The 26023-nt window shown below is 33.2% G+C and overlaps 2 protein-coding genes across 2 annotated transcripts in view; both read right to left on the bottom strand.

The window, feature by feature from the left end:
• The window catches only part of LOC142354418 (transmembrane protein 115-like), a 341897-nt gene that overhangs the window by 139342 nt on the left and 176532 nt on the right, over positions 1–26023 (bottom strand). The window lies entirely within an intron of this gene.
• Positions 1050–26023, bottom strand: LOC142353987 (nucleoredoxin-like). The gene is made up of 3 exons (XM_075406228.1): positions 25865–26023; positions 4864–5176; positions 1050–1406 (listed from the first exon to the last, which is right to left on the bottom strand). The coding sequence occupies exons 2-3, from the start codon at positions 5136–5138 to the stop codon at positions 1247–1249; spliced, it is 435 nt and encodes a 144-aa protein (XP_075262343.1). The 5' UTR covers positions 5139–5176; positions 25865–26023; the 3' UTR covers positions 1050–1246.

Raw genomic sequence — 26023 nt, 5'->3', positions numbered from 1 at the left:
CGAAAGGATTATCAGAGTTCTTCCAAGAAATGGAACAAATTAAAGACGATATTACAAAATTACGAAATTACCAAATTGAGGAAATTACAGAAAAAATTAAGCTCGGTCAAACAATCACTTATGTTTTGGGATCAAATACCATCAGATGAGTGGAAACTGTTTTAGAAGTCACTTTAAAACATAAAAATTTTGAAGAAAAATTCTGACCCTTCACAAAAGAAATGATTTGAATTCAGAAGTTTGTAATATTTGATGCTTGTAGCGTTTTCGAAAAAAATTCTAGGTGTACGCAGCTTTTTGCTACCATAGTGTATTTATTGTTAAGCGCTTTTTGCTCAATGTTTTTTACTATTTCCAATCGCATGCTGGAAGGATCTTTTCTAGTCTGCTTGATATTTAAGTAATTTTTGTTAGGATATTCACGAGATCCTGGATTCTTTGTATCTATTGTTTAGAGAGCATTTAAGCATCTAATTGTAGACGAAGCGTGAAAAGAGCGGAAACGTGAAATAATTTGAGAACTATACCCCTCGATCTTCCTAGAGAGGTTTATAAAATCGGATGGTAATACCAAGGGTAATCGGATGGTAATACCCTCAGCTCCACAATAGTTAATTTACGGTCTTGACTCACCCAATTTTAGTTGCCCCGTTATTGCTGTGCGCGAACTTGTTTGTCACCCAATGAGTGGGGACAATGCTCATTTCTTCCGTTCAACCCGATTCTGTGGGTTGATTATGAAGACCCGATTGTGAGGGTTTTTGAGAACAAATAAAAGGCAGATGCTTAATTGCGTGGGCACCATGGTGATTTATGGGAACAAGGTTGATCGCAAGAAAACTTTCTGAGAATCGACTGAACTTAGAAATGATTTAAACCATGATTTCCCCAACCAAGCATACCTTAAATTTATAATTAGATTTTTAAAAAAAATACCAAGGGTAGCGTAAAATTCCAACCCCCCAAATAAATTTGGAGGTTGGAACAACAACTTAGTATGCTGACTAAAGCGTTTTTCTCAGGATCAGCTCCTAGAAAAGAGACAAAAATAATATTGGCAAAATTCAATGTAAAAAATTAAAAGCTGGTTGCCATTCAGATGAAGCAAATATTTTTAAGACAAGGTCACTGAATTTGTGAAAAAACCGTATCAAAATAGATAAAAATAATAAAATATGTACAATATAGCTGTCAAGATATTGATGCAGTCAAATAATAATTTGAGTTCATTTCTGAATTAATTCCCCTATAAAGATGGAAATGGCAAGTTCTCCACCCCCTTTCCGACTAATCCTCGTCCATCCGTAGATATGACCTCCCCCTTGCCATCCAGTAGAATGAGGGTGGGAATTCCAGTCACACTGAACATCCCAGAGAGTTTCGATTTCAAATCCCGGTGACTAAACCTGGAAAAAAAACTAATTCAATATGAGACCCTCCTTAGTGGAGAAATTTTCGGTTTCTAAACATAAGAAATCGTCGGTATCGTCGTTTTTATTCGGTTTTTAACAAGTAAGATTTGATCTCGTCGTTTGTAAACATAAAGGAGATTCTGTATAGTCGGTTTTAAACTTAAGTGAGATTCGGTATCTTTTAGAGAAACACCCGGATTTTTTGAACTCCGGGTAGCTATAAATCCCTCATGAAAATAATTGTGGGGGTATACATTATTGTTTTATGATCATTAAACTGGGACAGGGTTTATAATATGAAAGGCTACACATTTGGACAATAAATGTATGTGTATTTTTGTGTTCCAGGACTATCAAAGTCTAAACGCAAGTGCGATCTTGTTTTTCTGTTTTGGGAATGTCTAAATACATTTTGTTTCAACTTTTGCGGAAACGGTTGTATACAGAGTTCCCTAATCAACTGTAAGACAAAACCTCATGAGCAAAAAAGAGCAAATGTTTTTTTTGGTTGATGGAACTGACCAATATCCATTAGTTAATGTTCAGAGATGGAGTTGAGTACCCTGTTACCCGGGTCGAGGTGTCAACCTTAAGAATCGTCAATAAATGTGTTAATTCCCAATAAAAGCAGTGAATGGTTCTAAGATTTGAGGTTTTTTTGCTAAATGTGGTGAAAGAGTTCAAACATAAATTTTAACGCTAGAAAGTGCACCACTTACGACATTTCACTGGTAAGTTTTACTGTAAATTTTTCGAAGAGCTTTTGTAAGATTTGCGGGCTTTAGCGATGTTTTTTTTTGATTCCATGATTAAAACCTGCTAGTTCTTAGAAAAATTTACCACTAAAAATCACAAATCTTGCAAAACTTCAACAAATTTGTTTTCCAGAGGCAGGGTTGAATCTGATTTAAATTCAAAACAAATATCATAGACGTAACTCACAGGTAACGCAATAGAAGATGAAACCGAGTTTTGAACCCATTTACCGCAATTTTTTTCTTGTAAGAATTACGGTGGGTGTGGTCAAAATAATATTACAACGCTGAAACTGCAAAACTTCACAAAAATTCACCACTATTCACAATAATTATTACATTACGTTTTCGACAAATTCTTAACCCTTGTAACTATAATTGGTCATCAAAACGCAGTGATCAAATCTCGCCTATCAAAAACTGATGGTGAAAACTTAGTAGCTAAAATTTGGAGGACAGAATGTAGGCGTAAAAGTTTTGTTATTTATGATTGGCGATTAAAATTTGGTGGTCAGAAATCGGTTAAAAACTCATTAATTAATGCTTGGTACTTAAAATTGGGAAGTTGAAGTTCTGCAGTCAAAACGCTGCTCTCTATTAGAAATCTCGCCTAGAAAAAAAATGAAGAAGAAACTCGGTGCATAAAATATGATTACAAAATGAGCTGTCATAAATTATGTTACCTATTATTGGTGGTTAAGTCACGTCGGTTAGAAACTAGTAGTCGAAAATCATTGATTAAAATCTGGTTGTTAATAATGAGAAGCTTAAATTTGTCAGTCAAAACGTTGTTGTGTACTGAAACGCAAAAGTAATTTAGCCAACAATATTTTCACTAGGTATAAAATCAATTTCCATGGCAATAGTACTCCATTTGAAATCGAATCTGATTTTATCTGAATTTCAATACAATATTTACACTACTGATCCCCTACACTAAACCTCTTGCCAACCTATGAAAGTCAGATAAAATGTAACGTTCGCATTTTTTCTCTCTCTCTAATGTTTAACACAAGTGCAAACTTAGTCATAGTTAAACCAAAACTTAAAACGTTCACGTGCACATTAAAAAATTGCGAAGGTTTGAAGTGCCAGAAGTCAAAACGCCAGAAGTTGCTTCTTAGCCAGAAGTTGACTTGCGTTGATTTTCGTCATTTTAAACGTGTGCGTTTCATGTTTTCAAGTCAGAAGTCGAAGTTTCTGCAGAAGTCACTTTGAAGTTCTAACTTAATATTTCAATCCGCTTCAAGGTTCTGGAGAACGCCAGAAGTTTTCAGTGATTTCGAGCACAGTCACAAAACCTTCACTGCAAACATATCACATCTTGTAAATTTCATTTCACTATGGAAGTTTGATGGAGTTAATCATTTAACATTAATTTAACATTAGCATTTCATGTAAGTGAACGTTGCGTTTTATTTGAACTTCTTAGGCAGGCGTGAGGAGAAGTGTAGGGGATCAATGATGTAAAAATTGTTTTATAGTGTGATTTTAAGTTGGAGTATTATTTCCATAAAAATTGTTTTTTTTTTTGTTTCTTGAAAATAGGGGGTGCTAACTTACTTCTGCCGTTGAGTATGCATAATTGGAGATTCAAAGATGAGATCTATTTTGTTTCGGCCTTACTCAAACGATTAGGCATAATTTTTCCGTCCTCACCCCTAGCAACACATGTGCTGTTTTTTACATAAGAACTTGCTTTGAAAAAACACAATACTTGTAATTGGGTTGTAAGAAAACTATGGAGGGAAACATAAAAGATCTAAATTTGTTTTATCTGCAGATAAAATTTCGAGAGGTCAAAATGAGTTACTAAAACTTTGCTATCTATAGTAATTGATTACAACATGCAGCTCTAAAATCAATCATCAAAACTCTAATTGATACTCGGCAGTGGAAGGTTGAAGATCAGTGCTCAAAACTCTGTTGTCTGTAATTGGCAAAAAACACTGAAGCTAAATCTTGCCTAACATAAATAGTTGATGAAAACCCGGTATTTACAATTCTGAGGTCAGATATCCGCTGTCAAAAATCTCTTATCTATGATTGGTGATTAGAATACGTTGGTCAAAATCAGTCCAAAAAATTGTTGATTATTTCTTGGTAATTGCAATTTGGTGGTCAAGTTTGAAGTCACAGTTCCTATGTCTAAAATTGGTGAAAAAAATGGTGGTCGAAACTCGACAATGAAAACTCATTTGTTGAAATTTAGAGGTCAAAAAGTCAGCGGTCAAACAGTCGTTAACTATAAGTGGTGATTAAAAAACGAAGGTCAGAAATCTGTCATCAATAATTATGGGTAGTTAAAATTCCGATGTTAAAGTTTTGCATTTAAAATTATTTTGTCTTTAATTGGTGAATTGAATAGGTATGTCAAAAATCGGTAATCACAATTCTATGATGAAAACTCGTTAAATGATAGTGGTCAAAAATAGGCTGTCCCAATTTTTGTTCTTCTGTTATCTATTGTTGGCGATTAAAAGACGAAGCTCAAAAATTAGTCATCAAAAATCATTGATTAAAACTTGATAGGAAAAATTAGGAGATCAAATTTAAGTTTTCAAAACACTGTTGTCAAAAATCGTTTTAAATAGTTCAAAGTGTGTCAAATAATAATAAGAATAAAACGTGCAATAATTGAAACTTTTATTTTTAAAAGAAGTTGAATTATCATTTTAAGCAGAAAAGTAAGCTACCTTAGCGCGAGCCACGGCATTTCTCGAAAATATCCGTCAAATTCTTCCTGATTCCTGTCTGAGCTCACAAACACGACCTCAAATGTCTTCCCAGCTTCCTTGCACTCTTTGTAAAAATCAACCAATCGGGGGGTAAAACCCCGGCACGGAGGGCACCAATGAGCCGAGAAATAAATTCCGACAACTCCGCCCTCATTGGTGGAAAGTTCGGAGGTTTTCACTTCTGTTCCGTCATTTTTGACCAAAGTGTCGCCCAAGAGACTTTGAAGGGCCATTTCGAAACGTCTTTATCGGAGAGTGTGAAACTTGACAGCTGAAGAGACAAAACATTTGTGCAATTGATTATTAGTAGCGTTCATTTTACAAATGATTACAAATGAGAAGTTGATGAAATACTAATATGGTTTTTTAACACAAAGCGATACAAATCTTTGCCGACCGAATGAAGGAAGTAAAGAACTTTTTTTAAATTAAATCCAGCACAATACAGTTTTCTAATACCATCTGGTCAACAATTAAAAGAAAACGCAATCAGTAATTTTATTAACTTGTCTAACCCAAGGAGCGGAGAGGGTGAAGTTAGATACTAAACTAGAAGATCAGGCTGGTCATGAGCATTATACTGCAGCAATGAAATCCAGTTGTGAAATCCCAATTGTGTGGGTTGTAATTTCAAGATGTGTCGAGTGACAATCTTTTCTGTTCTTAATTTTAATTGATCATATCTTTGCGATTAAAAAGGATTCCATAAAGAAATGTCTAACTAAGGCGTTGATTTAGGTTAATAATCCAAAAAATGTCCTACACTGTTCTGAATCACTGCGATAAATATCTATGTGTACTGATATGAGTAGTATGGTAATCCGCCATATGACTGTAGGGGGGGGGGGTCCGACCTTTTTACCAAGACTTTTTACCACCGAAAAACTGATTTTCTCTTTGTGAAACCAAGTTTTTTGGTTAGTTTCGTCAGCCTGTGAGAAGTTCTTATGTTAAGCCGGCTGGCTCAACTTAACCAAAAAACTTGGTTTCACAAAGAGAAAATCAGTTTTTCGATGGTAAAAAGTCTTGTAGGGAGTGGGGTTCGGACCCCCGCCCCGACAGTCAAATGGCAGATTTCCGCTGTTGCAATGTTCGCTGTATATAGAATTAGGAGTTACCTAAGTTTTGAACTCTCAATAAATCTTTTTGGTGAAAACATAAAAAAGTTTTTCAATGTCCTAATATGGTCTGAAATGGATTTTGCTCTATGAAAGAGCACTCAAAAGTGATTTTTTGTTGACTTCACTTTTTTACCTATGCAGTGTGGGGGTCGAAACATACAAAAATTACAAATTTTTGAGAAAAAAATTCCAAAATTTTTTAAAGTCCTAAAAGGGTCTGAAATGGATTTTGCGCTATGAAAGAGCACTCAAAAAGGATTTTTTGTTGACTTCACTTTTTTCACCTATGTAGTATAGGCGTCGAAACATAAAAATTTCGAAATTTTTGAAAAAAAATTTCAAATATTTCTGGAGTCCTTAAATGGCCTGAAATGGATTTTGCGCTATAACAGAGCACTCAAAAGTGATTTTTTGTTGACTTCACTTTTTTCACCTAAGTAGTATAGGGGGCGGAACATATAAAAATTTCGAATTTTTTGAAAAAAGATTTCAAATTTTTTTGAAGTCCTAAAATGGCCTGAAATGGATTTTGCGCTATGAAACAGCGCACAAAAGTGATTTTTTATTGACTTCAATTTGTTCAACCAAGTAGGGTAGGAAAAACTCAGGTTCTTAATTGGTCTGCAATAACTCAAAGAACAGTCAGAAACAGTTTTTGCTGACAATACTTTGCAAAATGTGCTGTATGTTGAGGAAAGCATGTCTTTATTTTTATATACAATTGCAATTTTGAATGTTTCTATCTTATTAAGTATGTGTGTTTGCGTGCAAATGTTCAAAAAAGAATTTCTCATGTATGAATTAATAAATTAGTGAAATGAACGAACGAATATTTAATGTATAAAATTTAATGTTTTTAATATATTCATGTATAAAATCTAGAAAGTATGTATGTTTGCATATATAAGTAAAAATACCGTAGCTTAAATTTAGTCATGTGGTTGCACGAGTTGAACTTCAATGTTTGTATGTGTGTAGATTTTTTTCATGTGTGCATATATCAAGACATTTTTATTTGTATGTGCATATGTTTTTCTACATCTATGCCGAGGAATGTATGTATATATGTCTGACTGAATTTATGTCTGAATCTATTTGTATTTATGTGCATGCAAGTGTGACACAGGAGAGAGAAGTCCTTAAAGGGTAATTTAATTTTTTAGAAGAGTGCTGTTCTTTGTGGCCATGATCCAATAATTTTATATCTTTTAAAAAGATTTTGACCTTCAGCGTTGTTAAACTCATGTTTTGTCCTTTAAACCTTGGCAAGCATAATGTCACAACTGGAGACGACAACCATGTTTTGATGTTAAGAGCATGCTTTTTCTAAAAAAAAGTTCCTACACCTATGCAGCTACTATATTAAAACATATCAAGATTATTTACAGGAAAAAATTAAGTTCATGCTTTTTGTCTTTTAATGCTATGCAAGAAAATGAACAATGTGACAACCCCAGAGAAAAACAACTTTTGATCTGAGCATGTTTTCTGAAAACAGTTTTCTCCACACTTATTCAATTACCAGTTTGGGAATGACCAAAATTATTTACAAAAAAAAGTATTTGAGATAAATTAATGAGAGAAGATAAACAGTAAATTGAGCTCATTAAAAAGTATAAATTCTGATAAAAAATTTGGTGGAAAAATGGAAAACTATGATATGCAGGAGCAGCTGATTTTTTTTAAAAGTGGAATGATAAAAAATCATCAAGAGCTTGAATATGACAAAAATTGTTATGTTTTACAAGAAGATTAGTTTCCATTGGAACAGTAAAAAGAGCAAAAATTTTCAAAAGTTAATTAACCACCTGATCAATTAAGCAAAAACGAACACAAACTATGGATCCGTGGAGTTGCTAGAAACAGCTTCAGTAACGTATAGGTCTTGTTTGCGTATTGGTAATGGTAATAATGGATATTACGTGCTGGGACTGAAATATTAAACAATAGCGAATCGCTTCTTCAGTAAATGCTTCCGATAAATTCAACTGTTGAACTCTGCAAGTAAGTTACCAGAGCACCTCAAATAACCAGAAATCAAAAACGTTCATTATAGTTGCTTCTTGGATCAAATTTACTGCGTTCAGTAACCCTGTATTAATGTTTTGGATTATTTATTGTTCTGTTCACATTTTAAAATGTGATTAGCGTAACAATATTTCATAGAGCATCGGGAATAGGTACATCCAAAGGAATCTAGTATTAAAAAGAGCAGAGACTTTAAAACATATAATTGGAATAAGCAGTCTGGTCAATATTTTGAAATTTAACACAACACTACTGCTACCTACTACTGCTACTGCCTACCACTACTACCTACAACTATCTACAATTAGTATCTACTACTACTGCTACCTACTAGTACTACCTACAACTACTACTAAATACTACAACTACTTATTGGTTCTAAGTTACACTAGTACCTACTACTACTTACTCTTAATACCCTAAATGTTTCCTATTGTTTACTAACGATCTACAACAATGTGTTTCTGTTTTTCTAAAAAATGAAAACAATACTTATCTCTAGAGACTCGTTGAACAAAAAAAACAGAAGCGTTTCTCAATCTCACGGTAATGTGTCCTGACTGACGTAGACCGATGGAATTTAGCCGCCAATTTTTTTAACAAATCATTAAGTGTATGAAGTTTTTTCAAAGATATAAAAATCGCTGTCGTATATATTAACTCAGTAATTTTCAACCCAAAGCTATTATTCCAATTACAATTAAAAAATCCATGGTATGATATATCAGGTGGTATTTAATTAATTAATTCAATGCAGTGTTTTACTGTTTAGCGAACCGGTCTAACTTTTAGAACTTCAAATAATTCTTTGCTATATGCTTATTTTTGAAGTGCAATCTTTTGTATACTTTCTTCACTTATGAAGGATCAGTCATCAACTTAAATGCTGTTTTTTCAAAAACGCTGTTGTTTTTATTCAATGTATGACATTTGATTCCAATTGCAATTAATTGATAGATATGAAACACAAACTTTAAAAAATTTCTAATATGAAGGATTGTGTAGCGTAAACAGTGGCTGGTTGACAATGGCGTTGCACTATGTCTATTTATAATATCAAATTTATAGAAATATGCTTGCTTCAAAAATTCTATAGTGTGCACCTTAATGGAAACAAACACTTTACAACGTACCTACATTATCCAAAAATCTGAGGTTTTACTCTATCTAGTTGTTTTCGTATGTTTATTCAGAGTCACCTCTTGTTTCAGTGTTCAGGAATGACATAACTTTTTCTGAATCCTTAGGTTTCAAAAATTTGTTTAGACTAAAAACTGCTGGGATAGCATGCCAGAAGGACAATGTGTTCCATATTAACCTTATCTTCGGCTCAGGATGTGTTCACAGCTAAGACACGATATATTAAAAACACGATAGTCGGTGACCGTGTAACTTTGAATTACCAAATACAATGAAATGTAAAAACTCGGCCTATCCTTCCACTTCAAGTCAAAGTTTGAGTTCGAGTTTGAGTTTGTGATCTAAAAATAGTTTTCCAGAGATAATTACGTCATATTAGTTGAGTTGTGTTATATAGTTGCGAACGCAAAACAATTGAAATACGTTCTCACAATCTGTTTAAACTACAGCTATATATATGTCAAAAATGAAAGAGACCTTCTTGTTTTACTAAGCTTTTTGATATAGTTTACTATATTATATAGACTATATTCATATGGTCTATTATGCAACCTTTACTGCACGAGTTCTACAAACATTTTAAGCTGAAGAGTATAATTTTGAATTTTTCTATAGAAAAGTACAGAAAAAACACATGATTTTCCTGGTGCTATGAAAATTGGCGACAGAGCGTTTAGCCGACAAGGAAAAAATGAGAAATTTAGACGACAGTTTTTATCATAATTGGTAATAAAAGTCTGATTGGTTTATAAATCAGTACTTTGGTTTTGATAGATTCCTATCAAGTTCCACAGGCCGTTGAGGCATGGCCATGGCCCGCGAGGCATGGCCAGATGAGGTTAAATGCTGTCCAACCAAGTATCGACCTCCGTTACTTTAGTTGATGAAAAAACTGCGGTATAATTGTCCGCTTACCGAATAGTGTTTCAAATTGGCCAATCACAGCTTCAGATAAGTTTTATTGCTCCTTTTACTTAAATTGTCGGTAACAAAATTTCATTTTTTGGTGTGTTGACATATTTTACCAGTAATATTTGAAAAGAGCGGTCAGTGCAACTTTTTTAATTGATTAATATTATCTGAAGAATTTTCTGCTAATTAGCTTTAAATATTGCAAAAAAACTAATATGGAGATACTTTTAAGTCATGACCGCATTAAGTCACAGTTAACACAACTAACTTTGATTTTTGCTAGCATAAAAAAACCGTCAACACAGACATAAATTATCAGATTAGGAGCTTTGATACTATCGTCAATCTGACAAGTATATTTCTACATTCATTTGACCGACTTAGAAAAAGTTTCCAGTGTTCAAAAACCATGTAACCCATAGTGCATCAAGTTCAAGGATTAAAGTATTCAAAATTTTCGCAAATAAGTGTTTCACTGTTCTATGTGGTAATATAATATTATAATACTAGTATTCTTGGCTTTGTGTACTTCGTTTTGATGTAATCTTTCCGGAAGGGGATTCAATGTTTTCATAAGTTTGTTTGTTACGGATACTATGAAGAGTCGATTTGAGTTCTTTCAACTGAGTCAAAGACAAAAAAACAACTGTCAAAAGACAAATCCTGATTATAGAGGTAATTGAGCTAAAAAGATTTGCAGATTTTTATTGCAGTATTTTAGTTTTCTCTAGCTTAAAAAATGTGAGAAACATTTAAAACTGTCTCTTGGAAAAACGTTCCAGGTGGAATTTTACTACTGTGTGTTTTGCTAAAAGACACTTTCGTAGAAAAAAACCATTGTAATATAACATGATTTTCATCCTCATGAAAATTTTTATCCTCTATAACAATAAATGGCAGAATCATTTTGTACATCAAAGAGTTTTTTTCACGAGTAATTATATAGAATAAATTTAATCTTCAATAAAGCTTTATTGATCTGCAATTAACGCTATTAAAACGAATCAGTGGTCTCACAGGTAGTATGAAAAAATTTTTTTTCATGGCGTTCAAAAAAGGAAACCCCTAACAGCACTGCAAAAATAACAAAGGTAAGAAAAGAAACGTTTTTCCATGTCAACTTTGTTTTTTATTTGAAAGACGTTATATAAAACAATGCCTAGCTGACATAAAGAAGACTTAGATTATGCAAAGCAAAGTTTTTTAAGATATTCTTGTCAAAAAAAATGTTTATGTACCAGCTGATTGTTCATTTACTACAAATTTGTAATTTTAAGACCTCAATAGTTCGCCTTGAGGAAACTCATAAAGGAACGACAAGTACTCACTTCTTGCATCTATTGGAAATTTCCATCTGATACGTTAAATGCTTACCATTCCTGACATCATAGCTTTATGGATAAACGAAATTTTGCGTCCGTGTTAACGAATACTTAGGTTTTAAAATTTTATGAATTAGTTAAGTAACATACTGAATTACTTAATTGATACATAGCATAAAAAGCTGCTGAGTGAATTCTGTGAAAACCAGAGGTTCCAAGACAAACACAAGTTGCTGCACATGTATGCAGAAAACCAAAAATGTATACTTACGTCTCTGTTCAGATTGAGCTTTTGAGCAAAACTGGTTTGTTATCTACTCACAGAAAACGTTAGCAGGGAACTTCTTATCGTTTTTCAAAATAAACCATGTCAACACTATGCAAAATCAGAAGTATCTAACAAATAACTTGATATTAAACGTAAGACTTGGAACCACTTACTTTATAAACTAGAAGCAATTGTAACCATGAAAGTCAAACAAGAAGGCCAATAGGTGAATTTAAATTAATTTGATTTGTCCTGCTTTTTCCATTGCTTTATTTAAGTTAACGTTATTTTGCTTAAATGGAGAAAGGGGGGTCGAAAGTTATTCCCTAATGAACCATTGCAAGCCTACGCACTCACTCTCTATTTATCTCAATTTTTACTGCACACAGTAGAGTACATGTACATACGCCTTCTTGATCAGAGACAAGAGAATACTTAAGCAAACTAATAAAAGTGCTTTTAGCCGAAAATTTTATGCAAGAATTTTGCAGAGCAGACTGAACTTCTCAAACGCGCAGTACAATATTTCTGCTTTATACGTAGCAATCAGATCAAAACCTTGAAATGTCAATGCGTGAGGTACTTAGGAGAAACTTCAAAACTTCAATTCATACTACAAATGAAAAAGCAATAAGAGATAGTCTAACAGATTTAACAACCGAGTTTTCCGCGAAATGTTCGAAATGTTATCGCTCTTTATTGAAAACTATTTGGCTAATTAGGCTAATAGAACGAGTGCTAACATCCCAGCCAACGGGTTTATTTTACTTTTAACTGAATGATCAGCTTGTCAAAGTAAAAATTTAGCGTTTTCTTTCTTGACTTGTATTCCATTCAGTTAGTATTTGCCAAAACGCAATCTCAACTGCGGGTCTAAAACTTATAATGTGTCATATCCTAACGAAATTTGAAGGCTCAATTCAGCAAAATTGTCTATCAAACTCGTTATCAAAACAATATTGACTTTTTACAACAAAGGAAGGACAGTTCAATTTCAAGCTGGACTACCTTCGATCATTGCCTCATACCCAAAAATTTTATTGACTTTGTTACTACATTACCTAATATAACCGAAGAGGAAGACATTATCAACAACTCAACCCCCTCAGAAACGGAAGTAACTTCTCAGAATATACCTAATCTTTTTACTTCTGACATAGCATCACTTCCCATGGACATCAAGAGGATTTTGCGCAGTTACGATTTTGAAAGTATGCCCCCCTTCAGGACCCATGAAGAATATTTCGCTGCATTAGAAGATTTGGAAAATCTGTGGAAAAAGCTCAAGCATGCAGAAATGAAGCCAAACTGACCACTATTCACGATAAAGTTGATCATACTACATCATCCACAACCGATGATAACAGAAAGACTGTGAAATCTTCTATTTTAGAACGATTCCTTGGTCTTCTTGAAGAAAACTCAAAAATTGAAGAAAACTGCCAGAAACTTAGCACTGACACTTCGTCTAACAATGCTCTAGAAAAGAAGAGCCATTTTCGTGTTGTTCGAGGATGCGTACTTCACAGTGGAAAATTTCCAAAAGAATGAGATTCGATGAAACTGTGAGGTGTTCATGCATCAATAAAAACTAGAAATGCAGAATTCTTGTTGATTAAAGCCTATGAATTAGACGTTGGTTTCCAGTATTGAACTGTTTTCATTTAAAACCTGTTATTTTGAAAGTGCGGTGCATTATTAAAATTCGTTGTGTATGCTTATTATCTAATTTTAGTAGTCGCAAAACCACTCGTTTAAACTATTGTTTGTTGATTCAACATTATCCACGTCACAGAAACAGGAAACAGGTCTTCGGCCTGCCTATAGGATTATAAAGTCAGGCATTTGTTGTAGAGTAGGATCCTCAAACCGTAGATTATTTTTCTGAAACTGTTGAAACGGATACGTGCAGAGAGTCGACATTATAGGGAGCTGACTTTAGAAAACGCTGCAAATTGTTTAGATTTAAAAAGTTGCCCTTAATTACCCTAAGTTGATAGTTATTACACTGATAAGAAAATTACCTGAGTGGGTTAATTGGTCTCATTTTTGGTTATGATAGTTTCATATCAAGTCCCAAGAACCGCTGAGGCATGGCCATGACCCGAGATGATTTCAAGATAATTATTTTTTAATTTGCTTTCAGTGTCTTATACTAGAAGATACTAAATTTTCAATTACTCAGTTTTGATTGGTGAAAAAAATTAGTAGTCTCATTTGAGAGCCAATTTGCCGCAAAATTTATCTAAAATTATCAACTAATATTTTAAAATAATAATCGGCTCTCTTTTAAATCGGCTATTTTCACTTCGGCTCTCTTACAAGCCACCGGTTGAAACAAAAATTCAACCGGACCACATATAAAAAACCTATATTGTGAGAATTTCAGTCTGCTCTGCAAAAATTCTTGCATAATATTTTCGGCTAAAAGCACTGTTATTAGTTTGCTTAAGTATTCTCTTGTCACTGATCAAGAAGGCGTATATACATGTACTTTACCGTGAGCAGTAAAAATTGAGATAAATAGAGAGTGAGTGCGTAGGCTTGCAATGGTTCATTAGGGAATACCTTTCGACCCCCCAGTGTGCTCCAGTTAAGTAAAATAACGATAACTTAAATAAAGCAATGGAAAAAGCAGGACAAATCAAATTCATTTAAATTCACCTATTGGCCTTCTTGTTTGACTTTCACAGTTACAATTGCTTCTAGTTTATAAAGTAAGTGGTTCCAAGTCTTACGTTTAATATCAAGTTATTTGTTAGATACTTTTGATTTTGCATAGTGTTGACGTGGTTTATTTTGAGAAACGATAAGAAGTTCCCTGCTAACGTTTGCTGTTAGTAGATAACAAAGAGACAGTTTTAAATGTTTCTCACATTTTTTAAGCTAGGGAAAACTAAAAAAACTGCAATAAAAAATCTGCAAATCTTATTAGCTCAATTACCTCTATAATCAGGATTTGTCTTTTGACAGTTGTTTTTTGTCTTTGACTCAGTTGAAAGAACTCAAATCGACTCTGCATAGTATTCGTAACAATCAAACGTTTGAAAACATTGAAACCCTTCCGGAAAGATTACATCAAAACGAAGTACACAAAGCCAAGATTACTAGTATTATAATACAATATTACCACATAGAACAGTGAAACACTTATTTCCGAAAATTTTGAATATTTTAGTCCTTGAACTTGATGCACTACGGGGTTACATGGTTTTTGGACACTGGAAACTTTTTCTAAGTCGGTCAAATGAATGTAGAAATATACTTGTCAGATTGACGATAGTATCAAAGCTCCTAATCTGATTATTTATGTCTGTGTTGACGGTTTTTTTATGCTAGCAAAAATCAAAGTTAGTTGTGTTAACTGTTACTTAATGCGGTCATGACTTACAAGTATCTCCATATTAGTTTTTGTTGCAATATTTAAAGTTAATTAGCAGAAAATTCTTCAGATAAAATTAATCAATTAAAAAAGTTGCACTGACCGCTCTTTTCAAATATTACTGCTAAAATATGTCAACACACCAAAAAATGATTTTTTTACCGACAATTTAAGTAAAAAGAGCAATAAAACTTTTTCTGAAGCTATGATTGGCCAATTTGAAACACTATTCGTAAGCGGACAAGTATACCGCAGTTTTTTCATCAACTAGTATAACGGAGGTCTATACGTGGTTGGACAGCATTTAACCGCATCTGGCCATGCCTTGCGGGCCTTGGCCATGCCTCAACGGCCTGTGGGACTTGATGGGAATCTATCACAACCGATCTACTGATTTATAAACCAATAAGATTTTATTACCATTTATGATAAAAACTGTCGTCTAAGTTTCTCATTTTTTCCTTGTCGGCTAAACGCCGTGTCACCAATTTTCAAAGCACCAGGAAAATCATGTGTTTTTTCTGTACTTTTCTATAGAACAATGCAAAATTATACTCTTCAGCTTAAAATGCTTGTAGAACTCGTGCAGTAAAGGTTGCATAATACACCATGTGAATATAGTATATATAATATAGTAAACTGTATCAAAAAGCTTAGTAAATCCAGAAGGTCTCCTTCACTTTTGACACATATATAGCTGTAGTTTAAATAGATTGTGAGAACATATTTCAATTGTTTTGCGTTCGCAACTATATAACACAACTCAACTAATATGACGTAATTATCCCTGGAATACTAATTTTAGATCACAAACTCAAACCCGAACTCAAACTTTGACTTTAAGTGGAAGGATAGGCCGAGTTTTTACATTCCATTGTATTTGGTAATTCAAGGTGACACGGTCACCGATTATCGCGTTTTTAATACGAAGAGTAGTACTTTTTCAAAGTCAAATATCCTCTAACCGTGTTTTTAGATCACAAATTAAAACACAAACTCAAAACCTCCATTGTTTTGAAGACCGATCGACCAAGCATCACCATTTTGATATACTTGTTTATCGAAATCCATACCCCCTCCAATTGTTGAGTTTTTAATACTAAAAGAAGTCTTTTTTAAAAAAAGTCAATTATCCTTGAATACTCTTTTCAGATCGCAAACTCAAACTTAATTTTTCAACTTTTAGGTAAAGTGATCGACCATGTTTATTATACTTGCTTATCCAAAGCCAAATCGTCTCCGGTTGTTCAGTTTTGAACACTAATAAAAAAGAATTCTGTTTCAAATTCCGCGAAAAGTACTTCTCCGAAACTATTTGGTGCCCATTGAGTATAAGCAGACGTTTGTTCACCTAACACCTAAATTTAAGGTTTTTGTTTGAGCTCTCAAACCCAAAAAGACTGTTTTCACTTAATTTTGCTGAGAAACGTTTCAATAGCTTGATTTATTTCCAATTTTCTTCAGATAAACAATGACCAAAGGAAATTCAACAAAATTGGAAGAAATTAATATCACAAAAAGTGCAAAATCATGTAGCGCTAAACTTTAAATGAATAGGAAATTCACACATACAGTCTTAGCTGTGAACACATCCTGAGCCGAAGATAAGGTTAATATGGAACACATTGTCCTTCTGGCATACTATCCCAGCAGTTTTTAGTCTAAACAAATTTTTGAAACCTAAGGATTCAGAAAAAGTTATGTAATTCCTGACAACCGAAACAACAGGTGACTCTGAATAAACATACGAAAACAACTAGATAGAGTAAAACCTCAGATTTTTGGATAATGTAGGTACGTTGTAAAGTGTTTGTTTCCATTAAGGTTGATATTATAAATAGACATAGTGCAACGCCATTGTAAACCAGTCACTGTTTACGCTACACAATCCTTCATATTAGAAATTTTGCGTTTCTCTCATATTAGAATTTAGAAAAATTTGCGTTTCATGTCTATCAATTAATTGCAATTGGAATCAGATTTCATACATTGAATAAAAACAACAGCGTTTTTGAAAAAACAGCATTTAAGTTGATGACTGATCCTTCATAAGTGAAGAAAGTATACAAAAAATTGCACTTCAAAAAAAAGCATTTAGCAAAAAAATTATTTGAAGTTCTAAAAGTTAGACCGGTTCGCTAAACAGTAAAACACTGCATTGAATTAATTAATTAAATACCACCTGATATATCATACCATGGATTTTTTTAATTGTAATTAGTATATTAAATTTAAGGTGAAAATTACTGAGTTAATGTATACGACAGCGTTTCTTATATCTTCGAAAAAACTTCAAACACTTAATGAATTGTTAAAAATATTGGCGGCTAAATTCTATCGGTCTGCGTCAGTCAGGACACATTACCGTGAGATTGAGAAACGTTTCTGTTGTTTTTGTTCAACGAGTCTCTAGAGATAAGTATTGTTTTCATTTTTTAGAAAAACAGAAACACATTGTTGTAGATAGTTAGTAAACAATAGGTAACATTTAGGGTATCAAAAGGAAGTAGTAGTAGGTAATAGTGTAACTTAGAACCAATAAGTAGTTGTAGTATTTAGTAATAGTATCTAGTAGTAGTTGTAGGTAGTACTAGTAGTTAGCAGTAGTAGTAGATACTAATTGTAGATAGTTGTAGGTAGTAGTGGTAGGCAGTAGCAGTTGTAGGTAGCAGTAGTGTTGTGCTAAATTCCAAAACATTGACCAGGCTGCTTATTCCAATTATATGTTTTAAAGTCTCTGCTCTTTTTAATTTTAGATTCCTTTGGATGTACCTATTCCCGATGCTCTATGAAATATCGTTACGCTAATCACATTTTAAAACGTGAACAGAACAATAAATAATCCAAAACATTAACACAAGGTTACTGAACGCAGTAAATTTGATCCAAGAAGCAACTATAATGAACGTTTTTGATTTCTGGTTATTTGAGGTGCTCTGGTAACTTACTTGCAGAGTTCAACAGTTGAATTTATCGGAAGCATTTACTGAAGAAGCGATTCGCTATTGTTTAATATTTCAGTCCCAGCACCTAATATCCATTATTGCCATTACCAATACGCAAAAAAGACCTATACATTACTGAAGCTGTTTCTAGCAACTCCACGGATCCATAGTTTGTGTTCATTTTTGCTTAATTGATCAGGTGGCTAATTAACTTTTGAAAATTTTAGCTCTTTTTACTGTTCCAATGGAAACTACTCTTCTTGTAAAACATAACAATTTTTGTCTGATTCAAGCTCTTGATGATTTTTTATCATTCCACTTTTAAAAAAATTCAGCTGCTCCTGCATATCATAGTTATCCATTTTCCCACCAATTTTTTTGTTTTTATCAGAAATTATATTTTTTATTGAGCTCAATTTACTGTTTATCTTCTCTCAATAATTTATCTCAAATACTTTTTTTCTGAAAACAATCTTGGTCATTCCTAAACGGGTAATTGAATAAGTGTGGAGAAAACTGTTTTCAGAAAACATGCTCAGATCAAAAGTTAAATTTCTCTCGGGTTGTCACATTTTTCATTTTCTTGCATAGCATTAAAAGACAAAAAGCATCAACTTTATTTTTTCCTGTAAAAAATCTTGATATGTTTTAATATAATAGCTGCATAGGTGTAGGAAATTTTGTTTACAAAAAACATGCTCTGAACATCAAAAAATGGTTGTCGTCTCCAATTGTGACATTATGTTTGCCAATGTTTAAAGGACAAAACATGAGTTTAACAACGCGGAAGGTCAATATCTATTTAAAAGATATAAAATTATTGGATCATGGCCACAAAGAACAGCACTCTTCTAAAAAATTATATTACCCTTTAAGGACTTCTCTCTCCTGTGTCACACTTGCATGCGTATAAATACAAATAGATTCAGACATAAATTCAGTCAGACATATATACATACATTCCACTGCATAGATATAGAAAAACATATACACATACAAACAAAAATGTCTTGATATATACACACATGAAAAATTTCTTCACACATACAAACATTGAAGTTTAACTAATGCAACCACATGACTGAATTTAAGCACCGGTATTTTTACTGATATAAGCAAACATACATACTTTCTAGATTTTATACATGAATATATTAAAAACATTAAATTTTATACATTAAATATTCGTTCGTTCATTTCATTCATTTATTAATTCATACATGAGAAATTCTTTTTTGAACATTTGCACGCAAACACACATACTTAATAAGATAGAAACATTCAAAATTGCAACTGTATATAAAAATAAAGAAATGCTTTCCACAACGTACAGCACATTTTGCAAAGTATTGTCAGCAAAAAATGTTTCTGACTGTTCTTTGAGTTATTGCAGACCATTTAAAAACCTGAGTTTTTCCTACATTACTTGGTTGAACAAATTGAAGCCAACAAAAAATCACTTTTGTGCGCTCTTTCATAGCGCAAAATCCATTTCAGGTCATTTAAGGACTCCAGAAAAATTTGGAAATTTTTGCTCAAAAATTTGTAATTTTTGTATTTTTCGACCCCCACACTGCATAGGTAAAAAAGTGAAGTCAACAAAAAATCACTTTTGAGTGCTCTTTCATAGAGCAAAATCCATTTCAGACCATTTTAAGACATTGAAAAACTTTTTTATTCACCAAAAAGATTTAGTGAGAGTTCAAAACTTAGGTAACTCCTAATTCTATATACAGCGAACATTGCAACAGCGGAAATCTGCCATTTGAAAATTTTTCGAAATCTTTCGAGCTTTGAAATTTTGAAAATTTTTCGAGCTTAACATAAGAACTTCTCAAAGGCTGACAGAACTTAACCAAAAAACTTGGTTTCACAAAGAGAAAATCAATTTTTCGGTGGTAAAAAGTCTTGTAGGGGGGGGGGGTCGGACCCCCCCCTATAGTTATATGGCGGATTACCATACTACTGATATGCTAGGCAGCAGAAACAAATTTTATTAATATTTCAAACTACTGACACAGTTTCAGGTTTTTCACCTCTATTTATTTAACACCCTGTCATTTCGCCTAGGTTTATTTGCCTCTCTATCATTTCACATGATTTTGTTCTTTTTATAAAATTAGATCAATGAATTAATAAATGAATCACTTGGCCATGCCTGAGCGGCCCGTGGGACTTGAAATGAAACTATGACAACCAAACTTGGGATTCAAATTGATAACCGACTGAATATTGATATTAGAATTTTGCGCAGAAATAAATTTTAGACTTAAATTGTTTCACCCTCAACTGTAAAAATGTATTTCTATGCATAACGATAGCATTGTTCTTGCCAGTTGCTATTCTGAGTTTTATATATTTCATTTGAACAGACAAAATTCATAGAAAAACAGGCTTTGGCAAATTGTTGCGCAATTAATCAAAAATAAAGTTTCAAATTTAGCATACTCAATTTGATATTTTCATATAAGGACTGAAATGTTTATTTGTTAATTTGATAATAACGTTCCCTTGAAAATTTGGCATTGAAGCAAATACGTTCGAAGTTCTTATACTTCTGTCGAAAGAGGACAAAAAGCTCAGATATCAAGCCGTCTAAGAAAAATTAGGTCCTTTCATAGCCTTACTGTTTTTGTAAAAGAGAGTGTTTTTCAAATAATTATTGAGACATACAAAAGAACGAGACGTAATCAAAGTCATTGACTTCGTTAATCCCCTGAAAAAAAAATAACGTCGACCATAAGTTATTATAACGTCGACCATCACAGTAATGTTAAAAAGAGCATTGTAAAAAATAAATACTTTTGAAGCATAATTATGTCATCACTGCTGTGCGCAAAATTGCCTCTCTACAATTACTGTGAAAAATATCTGACAAACAGATAGAGAGAGAGAGAGAGAGAGAGAGAGAGAGAGAGAGAGAGAGAGAGAGAGAGAGAGAGAGAGAGAGAGAGAGAGAGAGAGAGAGAGAGAGAGAGAGAGAGACATTGAGAGAGAGAGAGAGAGAGAGAGAGAGAAAGACGGTGACAGAGAAAGAGAGAGAGAGAGAGAGAGAGAGAGAGAGAGATGAAATGGAACAAAAAACAATTGAAGGAAATAGAAGAAAAACGAGATGTGAGATAAACAGAGGAGAAGAATTGACTGAATTTGTTTAACATCATTCAGTCATCAAATATCATTAAGTGGCTGTCAATAAAGCTTGATTTGGATTTATATATAGAAATGAATTAGAAGAGGTTGACGTTTAATTGCTGTTCTGTTTAGGCAAATGTGATCAAGTCGAAAATAAAATCATACGATAAACCACTACCGCACATCCTGTTTTAATAATATTGTGGCTCATAGAAGTCATTTGAGAGCCCTAGCTAAGGAACTGGGATAATAACAATTCGCCAATTTTTTCTCACTCATTTTTCACAGCAACCTTGCACCGGTCGCTGCGATTACAAACCGTTGCGCAATTGATCAAAATCAGGTTTCACCTCTATCATAGGCGCTTTCAAAGAGGGAGGACCGCTAAACATGAGTTCATAATGATAGTGAACTAGTGTTTTCTAGAAGATTCAGTAGTGCTATAAAATATAATGAATGTGAGAATATGTTTTCAAAAACTTTTATAGAATTCGCATTATCGTAAATTTTATAAATTAATTTAAAATATAAAATATGAACGAAATATTTTTTTGAATTGGATGTTAACGCACTGTTAAAAACTGAGCGTCAACGCAAAAATCATGACCGAATTTTTTCATTCTTTCGCCTAAAAAAGAGAAGAAGCTCACATATCACGCTACTTAATAATAAATATTGGGCATAGAAATCTTGTTTATCTTTTGAAAGCTAATTTTCATGACAACCATGAGAACATTTTTAATTGATTTCGTAAAAGCAACGAAAATTAAAACAAAAAATTTTTAAATTCTTTCTTCAACTATTACAGTAATTCTAATAGGAATGTGAATTGTGACAAAATATAACTACTTCTGAAATAATATTTCAGCCAACAATGATTAGCCTCTGATCGCACCTTGAAAATTACTGTGATTTATACCTCATTATACTTTTTACACAGAATTACCTCCGATACCATAAAAAGGAATCAATAATATTGGGGGAACTTGCTGAAAAGAGGTTACCTCAACCCTCTCCCTACCTTACATCTCTGTTTGCTGTAAAAAATTGGCGCGGACATTGAGGAGACAATTACTAGCACGCATATCTTGTTTTTAGAAGAACTAAGAGAACAACCGCAGTTATTCCCGGATTGAAGTTTCTTTCTTTCTTTTCTTTGATTTCATACTGTCCATACTTGATTTCTTAGTACGATACTTGTATGAAACCAAAGAAATCAAATATGATCCTTGTATGTTTTCTAAGAAACCTTATATGATCCTAGTATGAATACCAAGAACCATAAATCTATTGTTCGAAAATATTTTACTTCAATTAATTAAATTAATTCAATTTTTTTTTGTTTTTATTGGGTAGGGCATCAACTATATGATTCCCCGGCATCACTTTGTGCTCCGCCAAAAATCCGAACGTACAATATATTTTGCAAAGTTGGGTACTAAATACTTATTAATAATTTATGTACAATCAAGTTCAATCAATTTAGAAAGGCATAAAAAAGTTCAAAATTTCGGAAAGATGAGTTTATGCTCCTGTTTTTGCAGAGTTTTCTTCTTTAAAACCAATTGATTGCTCTTGTTGCTGGGAGCCATTTCAAGCGCCGGGAAGGGTTTGTGCTGGCTTTGCTCGCTTTTACTCTTTTTCTTGGTGTTCTCGGCTAGCCTCGTAGAAGTTGATCAGTTCGTCATTTCTCTATGCGTGGTAAAATATCAATAACTTTTTTTTCAGAGTAAAAAAATTGTTTATTAAGAATAATTATTCAAAAAGTAATATATATTGAGAGTGGGAGGAGTAGATAAAGAAAAAAAATAAAAAAGGGCTGCGCTCGCGTCGGGGATTGAATTACTGCGCTTCATTTGTTCAAAGAATTAGAGGGCTGCGCTAGTCGTAAAAAGTTTAATTTTTTTCATGAAGGCAAGCGTTAAAACACATTAAATTAAATCGAAGGAAGAAAACGTGCATTTGCAACATTTAATAACTTGTCTGAAAAACAAAATTAAGGCATTTTGAATAATGAAGTAAAATACAGAAGGAATAATAATAAGCAGTTCAAAGTGCTATGCTAACCTAAACCTTAAACCCACTGAACCAAACCACGCATAGCACTGTATTATGTCACTAGTTGTAAAACCGTAACTTAACTTTGATAAGATATCAGTGAAATGAGTGTGAAAACAAAGAACGTTTTCTTGGTTTAAAATGATGTTAATCAATTAGGATTTTTCAGTAGATAAAAGCTGTGTAAATTGCTGTTGTGTTTCTAACAGCTAAGCCCCGAATTTACTAGGTGAGCGGCTGGCTTAGCTGTTCGGTTAGGACGTTGTTTGTTCGACTTTGCCCGAATTAACTAAGCAAGCGGCTGGCAATAAGTCACTGGATGATGGCTGTTCTGTCTTTTCAACGGTATAGAATTTGGTAAAGAAGATTAGCAGGACAGATGGTCCAGTGTGCTTTGATAACTGTTTTTCGGACGTTGACTCTTTTTATGAATGAGTTCAAGTATTGATGCGATCTTGTTTTCTTTGCCCGTTTCAGGTACTCATTTGCTAATCAAATCTGAAAATCTCTTACTGCAGGTACATTGGCCTCTTCATGGAGTTTTTTGACACTGAACCAGCGGGGTTTCCTAACACAAATTCTTAATGCTCTATTTTGGATCAGTTTTATGTTGTTGATAATTGAATTAGATTGGTCAATCCAGCAGGCATTTGAATTGAGAAATAGAGGTCGAAACTATGGTTTATACAAGGTCAGCAAGCCTCTTCATCAATGTTGATCTGACTGAGTCACCATAGTTGGTAGATTCTTTTGTTTGCTCTTGCCACCAAACTTTTGCAGTGTTTGTTGCACTTTATATGTGGGGAAAGGTTTACGCCAAGAAATTTGATTGAACTTGCGCCTTCAATTCGTGTACCATTGATGAAAAGGTCTAATCTGGAAGCTGCCTTTGATGGATTTTTAAAAAGCATAAAATTTGTTTTGTCTAGATTTATTCTTATTTTCAGTTTTTCGCAACAATTGATCAATTTGGCTAGTGAATACTGAAGTTTCTCTTGAATTCTTCTACAAGAGCGCAACCTGTAGTAAAAGGCAAAATTTAACAGAAAATTGAGAAATTTGTAAAGGTATTTCAGGAGTGTCGCTGACATAAACCAGGAAGAGTATTGGTGCAATGACGCCGCCCTGAGTTCAGCTAGTGTTGAAAATGTGCTACTTTTTCAATTTTTAATTTTCATGAAGATGCTTCTCTGAGACAGAAAAGAGTTAACCCATCTTATCAGAGGTTTCTGCACACCAATTTGTGGCTGTTTGTTTAGAAGTCCTAGTCTCCACACTGCATTAAAAGCTTTTTCAATATCTAGGCAGACCAATTCAACCATTTCTGACCATTGAAATGCTTCTGTTACGCGCTGAGTAAGACTGAGCAAATTATCAGTTGTTCAACGGTTCCTTCTATACGCACTTTGCATTTCACCGAAGATATCATGGTTTTCACAGTGCGCTAGGACAATATTCTTTACAGCTGTTTCACAAATTTTTGCAATGCAATTGGTTAGGCTGATTGGTCGGTAATTTTCTGCATCTTTTTTGTTACTGTTCGAATTCGGTAACATTTTGACTTGTGACTCTTTCCATGTAGTTTGAACATATGAATTGTTTATTGAGCTAGTGTTCAGGAGAAAAATATATGCTTTGAGGCATATATACTTTTATAATACAGTAGTTATTTGGTTATTTTTGTATTGGAGAAACATTTTTGTATCGTGTTCGACTTTCTTGAAGTGCTCATTTGTTCCAAGTTTTCGTATATAAGATCTTTCATTGTATCTTGTAGAAGAGCTTTGAATTTTATGCATTTCTCAATGTTTTTGCTCTGAGTTGTTTATATGAGACTTCAACACTTTGTTCAGTTTCATTTAGTTTTTAAGAGTTACCACACGAGGCAAAGTTGGGTACTAAATATTAGAGTAAGTCAAAGAAGATAACTAAACATTTGACATACTCATTGGCCAGTTTATACTAATAAATGCTCATTTATAAGAAGTAATCGAGAAAAAAAATACATATAACCTCAATTTCTTCTCCTGATAATGTTTTAACCGCGAAGTTATTCTTTTGACGCACATAAAGAATCTAATGTGGATTGCAAACGCGATTAAGTAATTTAATGAGTCCTCTGACTACATTATAGGAGAATTTGTGGCACCAGTCAATAATTTATGTGTCACATATGACCTTGTATGATTTTCAAGAATTTTTTTTAACTTTAATTGGAAGTCAAAATTATACAGTTTTTATTCTATGAATTTTTTTTGTATGATCTTTGTATGATTCCTAAGAAATCATATATGGTCCTTGTGTGACTACCAAGAATTCATACAAATCATATATGACCCTGTACGAAATCAAAGAAGTTTGTATGATCGTTGACCCGGGTTGTTAATGCGATTTGTCTTTTAAACTGAAGTTCCTTCTGTATTTTAAAAACTTTTAAAAACTGTAAATAATGCAAAAATTGTGTTTTTAACGCTAAGGAAAAAAACAAGATGCTGAAACATCTGGAATGAAAAAAAAAATTATTGGCAAAAGGAAAAAAATTAAAAAATAATTCGAACCGATTAGTCTTATCAATTGCTTTTTCCGTCTCCGTCCTCAAAGTAAGCAGACTAAACCAGAATAGAAATTTAAGAAACACTAAAACAACTTACTAAAATTCGTCGTTGTGCAATGGCACAGTGAACCAAATTTTGTTGATTCAACTTAAACAAAATAAAGAAAAGTAAAGTGCTTGATCAAAATTGTTTACGTTCAAATACCACCTGGCTAATACAAAAAGTAGAAAGTCTTTAGTAGAAAAAGCAATTCAA

Source organism: Convolutriloba macropyga, chromosome 15 (genome assembly GCF_964194025.1).
Source record: "Convolutriloba macropyga chromosome 15, txConMacr16.3, whole genome shotgun sequence".
NCBI classification, from domain to species: domain Eukaryota; kingdom Metazoa; phylum Xenacoelomorpha; order Acoela; family Convolutidae; genus Convolutriloba; species Convolutriloba macropyga.
Note: the sequence above shows the minus strand (reverse complement) of the source record. Positions and strands in the feature narration are given on the sequence as shown.